This window comes from Colletotrichum gloeosporioides (assembly GCF_011800055.1).
Source record: "Colletotrichum gloeosporioides strain Lc1 chromosome Unknown consensus_66, whole genome shotgun sequence".
In the NCBI taxonomy this organism is placed as follows: domain Eukaryota; kingdom Fungi; phylum Ascomycota; class Sordariomycetes; order Glomerellales; family Glomerellaceae; genus Colletotrichum; species Colletotrichum gloeosporioides.
In genome coordinates, this window is record NW_025544711.1 from 861,008 (window position 1) to 874,252 (window position 13,245).

The 13,245-nt window shown below is 54.3% G+C and overlaps 3 protein-coding genes across 3 annotated transcripts; 1 reads left to right on the forward strand and 2 right to left on the reverse strand.

Moving 5' to 3' along the window:
• Positions 1 to 2,084: 2,084 nt before the first annotated feature.
• Positions 2,085 to 4,245, reverse strand: GCG54_00014882 (putative mitochondrial chaperone BCS1-B; the record flags this gene model as incomplete). The annotated part of the gene is made up of 2 exons (XM_045414703.1): positions 2,085 to 3,881; positions 3,952 to 4,245. The coding sequence occupies 2 exons, from the start codon at positions 4,243 to 4,245 to the stop codon at positions 2,085 to 2,087; spliced, it is 2,091 nt and encodes a 696-aa protein (XP_045260825.1).
• A 1,313-nt stretch (positions 4,246 to 5,558) lies between these two features.
• GCG54_00014883 (uncharacterized protein) lies at positions 5,559 to 6,275 on the reverse strand (the record flags this gene model as incomplete). The annotated part of the gene is made up of 1 exon (XM_045414704.1): positions 5,559 to 6,275. The coding sequence occupies one exon, from the start codon at positions 6,273 to 6,275 to the stop codon at positions 5,559 to 5,561; it is 717 nt and encodes a 238-aa protein (XP_045260826.1).
• Positions 6,276 to 10,658: 4,383 nt separating this feature from the next.
• Positions 10,659 to 13,014, forward strand: GCG54_00014884 (uncharacterized protein; the record flags this gene model as incomplete). Its single annotated transcript, XM_045414705.1, has 2 exons — positions 10,659 to 11,830; positions 11,883 to 13,014. The coding sequence occupies 2 exons, from the start codon at positions 10,659 to 10,661 to the stop codon at positions 13,012 to 13,014; spliced, it is 2,304 nt and encodes a 767-aa protein (XP_045260827.1).
• Between the last annotated feature and the right edge of the window lie 231 nt (positions 13,015 to 13,245).

The following is a 13,245-nucleotide window of genomic DNA, read 5'->3' on the forward strand; positions in this document are numbered from 1 at the left end:
CCCCCCTCCCATCCGGCTCGTCGGTCCCGGCTGCGTTCTTGGGTACCCGTACGTACGTGACACATCTGCAGTTCTTCAACGCGTTTGTTTGCTTCTGGCCTCTTTGATTACCTGGGATCGCAATTTGGCCTGCGCGAAAACGGGTAAGCGGATAAGGACATGGCGGCTGACCTTGGAAGCGAACGGTAGAGTACCTACTCACGCACCGGACTCGCCAAGGGCGTCCAAAGGTACTTGATAACGTAGCAGATTGTGGCGCCGGCGCGCCATGCTTGAGACTCTCATCCATGTTCTGGGGTGAGAACTTGAGGCTCCACTCGACAAGCCGTTCTCGCATCTTTTCCCCTCCCTCCTTCTTCTTCTTCTCGGACGCCGGCGCCAGCAAGGTATGAAAAGAACAGAAAAAGACAAGGCGGGAAAAGACCGCACGAAACCCACACCAAGGCCGTAGCCCGCGGCTCGCATGGCTTGGCAGCTCCGAGTCTCTGTTTCGAGTGGCGGCTGTGCTGGTGTCGGCCTCGGAACGAGACTGAACAGCTTTCACAGTCATCTACCTATCTACAAACATACGCGGGACTCTTGGTATGCGTCGTGACTGTGGCTGAGTCTTTCGCCTTGCCGAAACTACAAGTAACTTCATCTTGCCTCGCCCTGGTGACATCTCGTTGCCCGACGACGACAACGACGATGACCTAGGGTAGCCAAAGTACTTCTGCTTCGGGATCTGTACGTAACAGAGTCGCCATTACTCCTTCTTAGCCGCCGCGCCACCCTTGTCCCCCACCTCTTGTGAAGTTCTGAATGGATCACCTCGACTTGAACAAGTCGTCCCATTCACTACCACATCTGTTTCGATATCGAAGCCGCATCGGCCCTCCGAGGGACGTGGGCCCTCCTCCTCCTCCTCAACCTGTTCTAACATTTGAGTCCTCCTCCGTCACAGTGGCCGACACCGATGCTCCGAGTCACCCACCCTGGAGAGCTCCCCCTCGTCTCGATGCATACTTCGTAATATTCCCTCAAAGTCAACGCCACAATACTTGAGGTACTTTTTTTGCTCGCCCATGACTAAGAAGTCGCCTTGGGTCTGCATCCGCCGTCACTCTCTTCACCCGCGTGTCTTGCTCGAAATCCGAGCTTCCTCGACCGAGTGTAACAAGACTCAAAGTCCAGCAAGATTTTTCTTCTTGGCCTGTCGTCTCCGTCATCGCCATACCCTCACATCTCCGCGCTCGCATCGGCCCTCTGGCCCTGGCACATGGTCCAACCCTCCTTTACGAACACAGGTTCCGGCTTCTCCCTTTCAGAAAGCATGAAAAACATGCCCTTCACCCCTCGCTCACTGCCGTCTCAGCACAGGCAAAATATCGTCCAAAATCTGAACCGCCCTTCAAGTCCCGTAGGTCGCAACTCGGATTCAGCTGCGCCTGCCCCCCACCCCCGACCTTCTTTTTCTCCTTTTTCGTGCCTTTTCCGTCCATCGGACCATATGTAGATTATGACATGCCGCCTCGGGTGCCCTGATTGGCCCCTCTCCGCAAGGACCGCGAAATCGAGGTTGTTCGTGAATATCCCTTTCCTGAGGCACTATGCAGACTGCCGTCATGGTCGGGCTAGTAGGCTATTCGTCTCCCATATGCTCTGGCTCACGCATCTCAATGAGACACCCATCGTAGGGATCTCTTCCGGTAAGTCTATGTGAATCGGTTTACTGACTCAGCCAAGAAAGAATTACAGCAGCCAAGTTAGTTCGGTCGCTGGACTAAGTTGACGAACCCAACCTAGCCCAGCGTCATCGTTCACTATGCCTGGCGTTTTTTTTTTTTCCGGCCACAGGAACTGCGTTGCGACGGACGCATTGTAGTGAATATTATCGAGCTCGAAAAGTTGGTTTTGATAGAGGGTATTCTAGTGCGGTCTTCCGCAAAGCAGCTGCTTGAGATGCGCATCTACAAAGACGAGCGCAGTGACATGGATACGTAGTCATCTGTCGGAGTTCCCCATTTACAAGTCAACCGTCCCAAACGCCGGTCAATGCACTCTCGTATACCAGAATAAGCTCGTCCAAATGCCAGCAATGTAATTCAAATCTCCACTGGAGTACCGTAGCCCGAGTCTCTCTTTCGGGTGGTGTCGTCACCTCCGCCCTCGGCTTTCGCTCCATCAGTCAACAGGGCCGGCGGTTCTGTCGCCTGTTCTTCCGCCTCGGCCGCTCCCGTCGCCGCTGCCGTGTTCGCAACCTCGGTACTGGCATCCACATCGGAGCCGGAACCGGACTCCGAATCGCTCGAGTCTGAGGAGTTGAGGGAATCTTCCTTGTTTGGCTTGCTCCTCATGTTCTTCCCAACGTTGCGTTTGTCCTTTCTCGCCTGCTTCCTACGCACCTTATCAGCTTCCTTCTCCTCCACCGACTCTTCCGTCTTTTTTCCCTCTCCCTCTCTTTTCTTCTTCTCCTCTTCCTCCTTCTTCTTGGCTTCGGCCTGCCGCTTCACCTCAGCGGCTTTTAATTCCTTCTCCTTCTTCTCCTTGCGCGTCTCCACAACCCATTCTGCAGCGCCAGCAACCGCGTTCTCGGCGCTACGCTTGTGCTTCATAAGGAACCCCTGAATCTCAGCTGGGCTGAACTCATGGGCAGGGATCTTTGTGGCGAAATCCCTCGACAATTTGTCAACCTTGAACTTGATCTCAGCTGTACGCATGGCCTCTTGCTCGGCCAAGGCCTTCTCGCCTTCGGAGTCTTTGAGGCTCTGCGTCTGCTGGGCGGCTTCGTTCTCGTCACCTTCGAGGGGAGCAAAGATGGCTCTGAATATGGACCCGATGATCTCCTCGTCGGCAAGTGTGAACTTAACCACAAGATCCACGCGACCAGGTCGAATAAGAGCCTTGTCGAGCTTCTCCACGTGATTTGTTGTCATGATCAGTACACGGCCCTCTTGACTAGCCACGCCATCTAATATGTTTAGCAAACCAGAGAGTGACAGCCTGCTCGAATTCGTTGTTGTTGATGTGGCGTTGCCTGGGGTGGTCTGTCCAGGTACCATGTCACCAGAACCCTCCTTGGCATCTGAATTTTCAGCCGTCGAGTCCTCCCTCGTGTGGGTGAGACCAGCAGTGTCAATGTCTTCGAGAAGAACTACACATCGGCGTGGCAACTCTGCGAAGAGTGTGGCAAGATTTTCCTCGTTGGCAGAGATGGAGTTCAGACTGACTATATAGATCCTCATCTTGAAGAATCCCGCCAGAGCAAGCGACAAAGAGGACTTGCCGGTTCCAGGGGGGCCGGTCAAAAGGTAACCGCGCCGCCAAGGGATTCCACGGTTCGAATACCACTTCCGGGTTGCGGGTGAGAGGTAATCGGCGACGTCTTCCACGAGCTCTTGCTTCGTCTTTTCATTGAGAATAACAGTCGAGAAGGGTCGAGATGTGCGCGCCATGCACCGCTGCCATGAGGGCTCCGTCGTGCCGGCACGTGTACTACCACGGTAGATCATTGTTTTTTGAGAATCCTTCTTGAGGTACTCGGTTCGAGCCTCCTGGAGCAACTCCTTGAGAATCCAGGGGTTACGGCCAAAGCAGGAAACACTGATTTCTTCGCGCTCGCTAACGACCAGGTAAGAGGCTTGTTGCTGATTCTGGCTGCGCTTGAAGAGTAGAAGGTGGCCGCGGTACCAAAAGGTATGGCTACCAAAGCTGGGTGTGTAAGCCAGGGGCTTCTTCTTCGGGCCCGGCTCGCTTGACACTTCCCCAGAATCGTTGTCCTCCTCGTCATCATCATCCCAGCGCCAAAGGAACCAGGACCGCGAGTTCAGGTTTGTGTTGACGACGAACCGCCGAGAGTTCTTGGCAAAGCGTTGGGCGGCGACCCAAGACATGAGAATGTTCTATCCGAGTTCAGTTTTTTGGTCATGAAGTATGTCACCCATCACGACTGAATTTTTGACCCGTACTTACGTAGATTTCATCGTCGGTGCGAACCTCGACTGTGGACATGAGATAGGTATCAATCTTCTCCCAAAGGTAATCGCTGAAGTAGCGCCATGCGAATGTTGCTCCACCGCAGAGGATAACCAGAGGTATGTAGACGTTGAGATCGATGCCTAGATACTTTTGAAAGGCGGTCGAAAAGACGCTGAACCCGGGGAAAAAGAAGTCCAGCAGTGCCATTTGAGGAGGTGCCTGAGCTGCGATGGACTCGGATGTATTCGAGGGGTCCGCGCAGGAGGCGGGTTGCGAAAAAATCTCCATGATGTCTATGGGCTTTGACGAATTCTTTTCGAAGGCCGGCTCTTGGAAACTAATGATTGTGTTGCTTTGAACGGCTTGTGTGTTTGAAGGCCAGTCAAGAGTTGTAGGGACGGAGGGAGGGTTTTGAGAGAAAGGGTGGGTGACACAGAGAGAAGAGACCAGTGAATATGGTCAGGCTGCCTTGGGGTATATATCTCGCAGAGAAGGCAGCCATCCCGCCTTACATTCTGTGTTCGTGACCGGAACCAACCAGTCATAAAGAGACATCTCCATGAAGGCCGGCGTATGCCTCTGTGGTCCCTACGAGCCAATGACATCGCCTAGACGGTGAGGCCGCCAGGCATGATCCATCTACTCGAGTCACTCCGGAAGGGCTAGGGGCGGTGGGCCGCAGCCAGAGGACGCAACAGAAACCTTGTGGAGATATTCTGTGAGGGCAAGGAGAAGCTAAGCAGCCGCAGCGAGCTGGCCGGTGCCTTCGCCAGTTTATGCTTCACGACTGCCTGTCCGAAGAGACTAGTTATCCGCTGGTGGAATATATGGACCATGTTTGGATTAGTCGAAGGAGTAAGAAGAGGAGCTGCACCTTATCTGACTGCAAGCCCCAGGAAGTGACCACCAACATTGGAAAGGATGACTGCATATCATCATGTGGGATGAATGGCATCTGACGTATCGGCAAAAGAATACTCGCGAAACCAACGAATGAGAAGACCAACGCCCGGTAAAGCCGTTAGAGGCTGAGTCCATTCAAGTCCAAGGTCATACTCTCCACTCTGGGGTTGACGGTGCGATGGTTGCCTGGAAATGGTCCGCCCGATGGAGCGCCGCCGAGGCCAACCAATTTGTGGCTGAGGACTCTGCGCCTAGCCACGCCATGCGCCATGCAACGTTCTGTGCAGCGGGCTCTCCGAATGACGCACATCCACCTGTTCTTCTATTGGCTCAAGCTGTGTCCTACAACGTTAACGTACGGCCACTTCACACAGCACCAGGCTTGGATGCAATGGTCTCAAGCAGCAATTCATCATCATATTAGCAGCTATACAAACACATTCTTTGCTCACAGACTATCATAATCTCGTTACTGCAATTACATATTGTAAGTTGTTTGGCCGTACCCCCTCCTTGAAGGTTCTGTTCTTCCCTCCTGTGTTCTGGGTACTTGAAGGGGGTCAAAGTTATAGGTGTGTCTCTCTTTGTACGCCGAGACCTAACAATTCGTCACAAGAGCAGACCGCCTGGAGCGCAACTAGCCATTGTTCACTCATTCGAAGCAATGTTTCGAAATGTTACAATCCGGAATGTTTCAATCACCAAGGCGTGTATTTGTGAGCGCCGCCGCCACCGCCGTTCAGAACGATGAAGGGAGCTTCGCCACCCGGGGCTGGCGGGTGTGCGGACGCTGGCGGGAAAGGAGGGTGAGGATGTGGGTGGAATTGCGGTTCTGTGCCGTAATCTTCGTAACCGCTCTCGACATCCTCGTCGTCGTCGTCGTCTTCGCCTTCGTAGCCATGGTTATCGTGAAATGTGTGCTGGGGCGACATGAACGGTGGAGGAGGCGGTCCCGGTGGATGTGGGTGTTGCGCGAAGAGAGGTGGCGGGTGCATGGCGGGAGACGGTCCGAAGCGAGGCGGGGCTCTGGAGCGGTGTTTCCTCCGAAGACGGCCAGACGAGCGACTACTTGTCCTGGACGCTATTTCGGAAATGCTGTCGTCGAATCTTGGGGTTACCCACGCATAATGGGTGTAAGAGCAATCGCTGTACATTGAAGCATCGTCCTGGTACAAGCCCCAAGTCTCGTCAATCTCGTGGACCTTGGTTCTTCGTAGCGATAGAGGCTTCCCGAGCGGAGCGCCGGTGGTCCATTTCATGAAGGATACAGCCCAGTGGTCACTCTTAATGTTGGAGTGAGAGACCTGGGAAGATCTCGACTTCTTGGAACTCCCCGAGCGCAAGGATGAGGCCGAAGATGATCTTGAGGATGACCGAGAGCTTCCCGACGAGCTCGAAGCCGATGAGTGGGGCATGGCTGCCTGCATGGCGAGCTTTGGGAATTTTCGTCCCAGCACCAACTTTTACTTTTGGGGGCAAGACCAAGAGCAAGAGGAGGAGCAGAATCACACGTAGAAGGGAGAGCGGGAGCGGGAGCGGGTGCAAGAGCAGCAGAGAGAAACCTCTGCAAGAGAGGGATGGGACGAAGGTGCGCCGGCAGGTAGGTTGTGATGCGAGAAGACAAGGCACCGGAGGCACCGTATGGGCAAAACCCTTACTAAGACAGGCTGAGTTTGCTGAGCACCGAGCAAGAGACGAAGCAAGCAACAAGCAGCGGAACCCCGGGAAGAGACCTCATCAAATACCCGTTGCATTTTTGCTGCAGACAGAGGGGACGAGCGTGGCCGTGAGCAAGTCTACTGCTGGTCGATGCTGCTCGCCTCATCTTGGTGCATGGCTCCGAGGGGGGCAACGGCCCACATGTGCTGAAGTGCGTGATGCAAGTGCAAAAGCAAGGGGACTCGAGGTGATTTGTACCTCATCATATCACGGCGACGAGAGATGTATTCAAGATCGAACCAGTGATATACCCAAGACTCGAGGGACTAGGCTGCTGTGTGTGTCCCATGCGCGGGGTACAACACCCTCCCGTGAAAAGGCAGCCATTTCGCCCTACTTCCACGGCAGCCCTGCACATGTTTGACCAGTAAAGCTGTTTCAACAGAAGCTTTTGAGATAACTTAAAGTGCACACGAGTTACCTACCATGTGAAATGGCAGAATACCTGGGAAACACCGATCAAGGTCTCAGGAAGCGGCTACCCACGCTCAAGTCGCACGAGTGTCGACCCATAGTTAGTTGTCCAGGTACGGATCGAGGCCGAAGGCGTCGCACAGAGACATATATATATATATATATATGTATATATATTAGAGGGGCCAGGACATGATCTACCTGCTCTTATCATCACTCTGTTGCTTCCTACGCCCTCGGAAAATCAGGGGAAACGGGCATGAGGTAGTACACAATGCGTATCGAAGTTATATGCGCAGCCGAGTCGCAGCCTGCGGCTGTTGTGACTTTCTAGCCTCCAATGTCCAGACTCAACTACCGATAGACTACAAAGCAGAGCATTCGGAGTGAACATGAGGCTGCGAGCGCATGAGCGGTAGCAGGCCAAAACCATTCGTCACTGGCGCTCGGTGAGCCAGACAGGATGCATCTAGACGTGCAGCTGTAGGTTGGTCGAGACGGGGGGATCACTAGACGAAAACAGGGCTGCGCCAGCGTCGACGGCAGCCAGTCGCAGTACACATCCTGCCTGCGAACGTGCACCTAGACAGCTACGTGCGGGATCCGACAGCCATACGAAAAAGACCATAAGCAATATGCGCTGACAAGCCTTGGTTCGGACTTCCGCCCCAGCAAAGCCACCACAAGTTGACCGATGTTGGCTCCCGGGCGAATGAGGCCACGGCGATGTTGATCCCCGAGGTGCCATGGTCAGGTTTGAGCAAAATAGCACCAGGTCATTTATCTGGCTGGACCGCCTGCTAGCAAGCAGGCGAATGCAAGCAAAACGCGAGACGGGGTAACAAGAGCTTTTGTAAATTGCGCATTCAATTGGATGGGCAATGAATGGGGAGGCTTAAAACGAATTAAAACATGAGATGCGCTATACCGTGCCTGAAGGTGCAGAGTCAGAAGTGAAATAGGTGTACATGGTAGTGCGGCTGGCGATGGTAACGGGGGACAATTGTGATTAGATGGGATTCTTGCCGGGATAGGTGTCTATGTGTTTGCTGAACCTCAACAGTACATACATAGTCTTTGCATGCAGGCAGACGCTTTATCAGTACCAGACGGCTAAGTATGATATACCCGATGACATTCGGTGGATCCCGCCGACTGAGTCCAACTCTTTCGAGGACCCGACTGGTTGAATCCTGCTTGCTAGTAATTGAGCAGACCTTAATAGTACATACCTTAGTTGTATATGTCCGCAACGTGGAAAGCTTCGTTAGCGATGCGATTTGAGAAGCAGGGTTCCTTTCCTAGCGAGCCAGTGAGGGACAGTAACCTTAAAGTACGTGACAGCGCATCTTTTATCGCGGGCATCCATATTGTGTTACCAAGATTGAGTCGCCATTCAGCGGATCTGCTTCCACTTTCTCAAGCAGTGAGCAGTCCCGGTCCCGTCACCACCTGCTTTTCTGGACCATTTGCAGCGGGCTGACAACGACACGCCAGACCGCATCTGTCTCCGGGCCCCACCAGCTTCTGAGTTTCGGTCCATCTCTTAGAGAGTCGTAGGATTTGCCTGAGATGCGGTCTTGGCCGACTGCGTAGTGCGCAGGGGCCTACCTGGGCTCTGTCACAGTGCTCGTGCCGAAGGAAGCGACACTATGCCAGTACGGGCCCTAGCGCCATGGTCTGCCCCAGCACCCAAAACCGAGATCTGCGGTCGTCCCTGCTCCCATTCGCGTTTCTGTTTGGACATTGTCGTCTTTGGCCAGACATACAACACCCGCAGCACTTGAAGCAGCCCCCACTGCTTGCCAAACTTCTGAAACCTTCCGTTGTGACAGCGTCATTCCGAGCAAGTCTTCTTCTCCTCCGCCGAGTCGGGTGTCATGAGCTACCTCGGAACCTTCCTTTGTCAGCACTGGTCGGGCTGTGGCTGTTTCTCAGCGCAACGAAACAAGAGTCGCCCAAGATCGGAGATTAATAGGCTCAGCAATCATAGCATGCCGTGTGTGTGTAGATCGACTCACGCCGACACGGGGATCTCCCGCCTTATTAATGCTCTTCTACATAGTAGACGTCACGACATGTTGATTTGGATTCATTTGGATGGTGTACTTGACTTGGGCGATTATTTGTAGAGAGGCACCTTGGATGGCATCCACCCAGGCAACCAGCTCCATGAACTGCAGATACCGTCACCAAGTACGCAGTAGGTATTCGTAGTGTACGGATAGAACAAGAAAAACGAGAGAGTTCCTACCCACTTGTTTCTCGCCCGTCCTCTCCGTCCAAGTGGGCTCACTTATTTTAGCGTTTGTGGACTCCAGACACCAATGCCGCAATATCCCCACCGTTCTCTCACACGAACGAACGACTGCACAACGACCTGCACCTGCACCTGCACCTGCACCTGCACTGTTGCCGGCGCCTGCACTTCCAGGGAGCATCAGCGGGGCTTTCTGGCTCCCGCTGCATCGTCTTCTGTAGCGCGATCCGCAGGCAAGCTGTCGTTATTTTGAGATTTTCTGTCTTGATGATCATCACTTCACCGACGAGGCAAGGGCATCGTCTTCCAGAGTCAGGCGGCCTGCCGCTGTTCTTGGTCTTGGTCTTGGTCTTGCACCCGGCGCAAGCCTGGGAAGCTTGGCTACCTGCCTTCTGTATTAGGTAGGTACCGAGTGTTCTATCCATGCCTACCAAGGTACCTTACCTACGTATCCAGCTGGGGGGAAGGGGGGAACAGGTATCGCTCGGCAATAGGTACTTGCTTCGCCCGCTGCTGACGGCGCATCTCTCATGTATCTTTTCCCCGTTCTCTCCGTGTGTCTAGACTTCTTTCCACTCAGGCTACCTTCCTAGTCATCCCCCCCGTCCTCGGCCTCGTCCAGGGCTCCTTGCACAAATGCACCCAGAGACGGCACGGCTCCCCTTCTTCTCAAGTCCATCCATCATCCATGGATCACCCCCCCCATCCCTCATGCAGCGCGCTCTTTGGTTCTCTGGCCGTCTCTCTCACACCCCCGGTCGTTTCCAGCAGAAAAGTCTCCAGCAGAAAAGTCACTAGCGGATTCGCTACTCGTCGCTGTTTGTACTTCTGAATACGGCCCCTGGGTATCCTGCCTCCGCCGCCCGGTACACAGAAAAAAGGGCCCCTCCCCTGAGCCCACCAATCATGCGCCTGGATGCTTCGTGTCGGACCCCAAACCCAAACTGTTCCTGAATCGTCCAACCTTGTCTAGTAGTGCCCTTCCGCACCCGCACTTCCTCTCCTCCTCTCTCCCCCTCGCCCTGTCCTTTGCCTTCGCTTCTCTCTCCGACTGTGTCCTATCCTATCCTGACCTGTCCTGCGCTACCGCCCAGCCTGTCTGACTATCCTTCCTCTCTCCTCCCAAGACCATACCACGCTGCTTTTCGTACTGCACATTCACCCACGACCTTTTTCTTCAATCTTAGTCGTCCACTCCCCGACGCTTTAATCCTCGAACTGTCCACCTCTTCTCAGCGACGACTGGTTCGGAGCGGTATTATCGAGGAACCACGGGTTGAGGTTGGGTTTGGACTTGGGCCTCTGGGGTCAGCGGCCGACGCCCATGTTGTGAAATTGGTGCAACCACATCTTAACCGCCGCAGCTCGTCGTCGATTTGAATCCTGACCATCGCACAACATCACAATGGATCCTTTTCATGACAAAGCGGGCAACGAGAGGAGGGCTTCCCTTAGGATTTCGGCGAGGCAATCAACCACCGTCGACGGCGACGACGACGAATACGACCTGGCTGCCGCCATGGGCTTATCTGACGGTTTTCGCCCAGCCGATCTTTCTGCGTCCCATCCACCCATTCCCTCGATCACAAACCCTTCGACTGGCTCGGCGGTTGTGTCACGAGACTCTGCCGCTACTCATCGGGCCGTACCTTCTGCCCGACCCTCGAGTATCGCGAAACCTCCCCGCGCTCACGACCCTCTCGCCCTTCGACATGATGGTTCTACCGGCCAAATGAACGGCACCGCACTTTCACGCGTATCCAGCGTTTCCACCGATTCGCCCATAATGCGCTCCGAGAGTCCCTATGACGGCCCCTCTGGCCCCTCGCACCCGTATCAGATGTACCCCCAGCGAACAAACAGCGTGGCGACGTCATCCACCGCCCGTATGTCAGAACGGTCGTACGCTGGCCCCCGTGGCCCGACCCATCCGTACACTCTCTACACACAGAACACGGTGCCGGTGGATTCCGGTGAGGGCGACAATATTCCGGTTGGGTTCGGACGCTCTGATAACTATCAGCGACGTATGGGGCCCGAAGGGGAGGAAATTGCCGACTTGATCGGTCCCTTGGGGCATACCGAAGAGCTCCCTCCATACACCAGGTATCCAGAGCAGGCATACGCGAGAAAACAGCCCGGCGATTTGCCCCAGGCTCAACCGCAACATCATCATCAGCAGCAAGATGTACCTCACCAGCAGCTCTCGCCACAAACATCGGGCCAGCAAACACAACCGCAATCGCAAACACAACCACAACCACAACCACAACCACAAAACTCGTTGACGGTCATGGCAGCCTCTGTCCCCCCTGCGGTCATTCCCGGCGCTGGTGGCCTCGGACTCGCAACAAGAAACCCCGAGTTCGAGTCTCGTGAAGACCTTCGTTTGCCGTCGCGCATGTCGTCAAGGACTTTGACTTCAGACACTGCAAGCCAACACGAAATCAACACTGCTGCAGAGGCTTACGCCGAGAAGGCCACCGATCGCAAGTGGCAGAAGAGGGCTAAGAGAAGGATGTTTGGCGTCATCCCGTATTGGGCGATATGCCTGTTGGCCGTTGGGTTGGTGCTGATGTAAGTGGGATTCGGCCCTGACGCAAACTTATTGACTAACTTTATGTCACAGGGGCATTATTTTAGGTGCAGTCATTGGCACTTTCTTTGCGAAACATAAGAAACCGCCAGGCCGTCATCAAGATGACGAGCCTGTACCCCTCGTCATCCCAACTGCCACGGTTGACATTAAGCCATTGGCAACTCTTCCACCTGACCTGCCTTCAATGGAGATCGGTACATTTGGCTTGCCCCCGTTGATTGCTAGCCAGGCACCGAGTACATGCTTCAACGATACGACACAGTCGCAGGCCTGGACCTGTAACATCCCTTTTACTAGTTACGTCATGGGCGTTTCTCGAATTGCCAACGAATTACCCATATCTGATTACACCTTAAAACTTACTACATTCAATGATAGCGACCACACCGACGAAAAGCTCAATATGTTCGCTTGGGGCACTCAACCGCCTCTCATTATCGACCCGCTGAAGATGCGGCTGGTCAACGACACTTCTGAACCTGGTCGGGGTGCCGCCTGGTTTGCTCAAATGACATATAACAAAACCGTCGTCGTACCTGAGGACAGATTTCCCGGGGTCAGCACAGCTAGGCCAAGTGCGAAAAGGCGGTGGAATGGCCCTCCTCCTGGGTCCGGAGACTTTAGCAGGAAGGGTGTGAGGGGAGCTCAGGCCGGTGATCGACCCTGGATCTGCACTTGGCCTGGTACTCTCCTCGAAGTTTTTGTCTATCCATCACAAAACAACAGCTATCAACGGAAGCCAACGTCGACGACAAAACCTCTAGCAGCTGCCACAATTCCACCCAATTCAACACCTTTCTTGGTGCGCCACGGATTGGCGACGAGCACTTTCTCTACCGCGGTTCCCACCGACAAGCCACGACGAGCTCCGCCTCCGCCTTACCCGCAGGTCATCAAGTTCGAAGAGCGTCGTGTATCCCTTGACGAGACCAAGAATGCATTTTGCCGACAGGTTGAGGTTTGTGATGACGGAGAGAATACGGTCCCCGTTTTGAACGAGGAAGGCCAACCCGTGGAGGTGATGATCATGGAGAACAGGCAGACAGTCGCCATCGCCGACTCGAAACGCTGGATCCACGAAGACAGCCTGTTGATATCACGGGATCGGCCGACGAGGACAAGTCAGCTGAGTGATTGCGGCTGCATTTGGTGGTTCACATAACGCCCAGCGTCTGTCACAACGTGCCATGACAAAACATTATTATTGCACGGCTTAATGTACTACACCATCTTTTATTGGCCCAACGGCCTTGTTGTTACATTTGCTTTCTTTCAAGGCGTTTGATATCTATCTGGACGAGCATCGTGGGCTTCGTTCATCCGGCGCAGCAGGCTGGCGATTGTATATATATGTGTGTTTGGCGGAATACCTAGGAACGGGCCCACAAGGCCT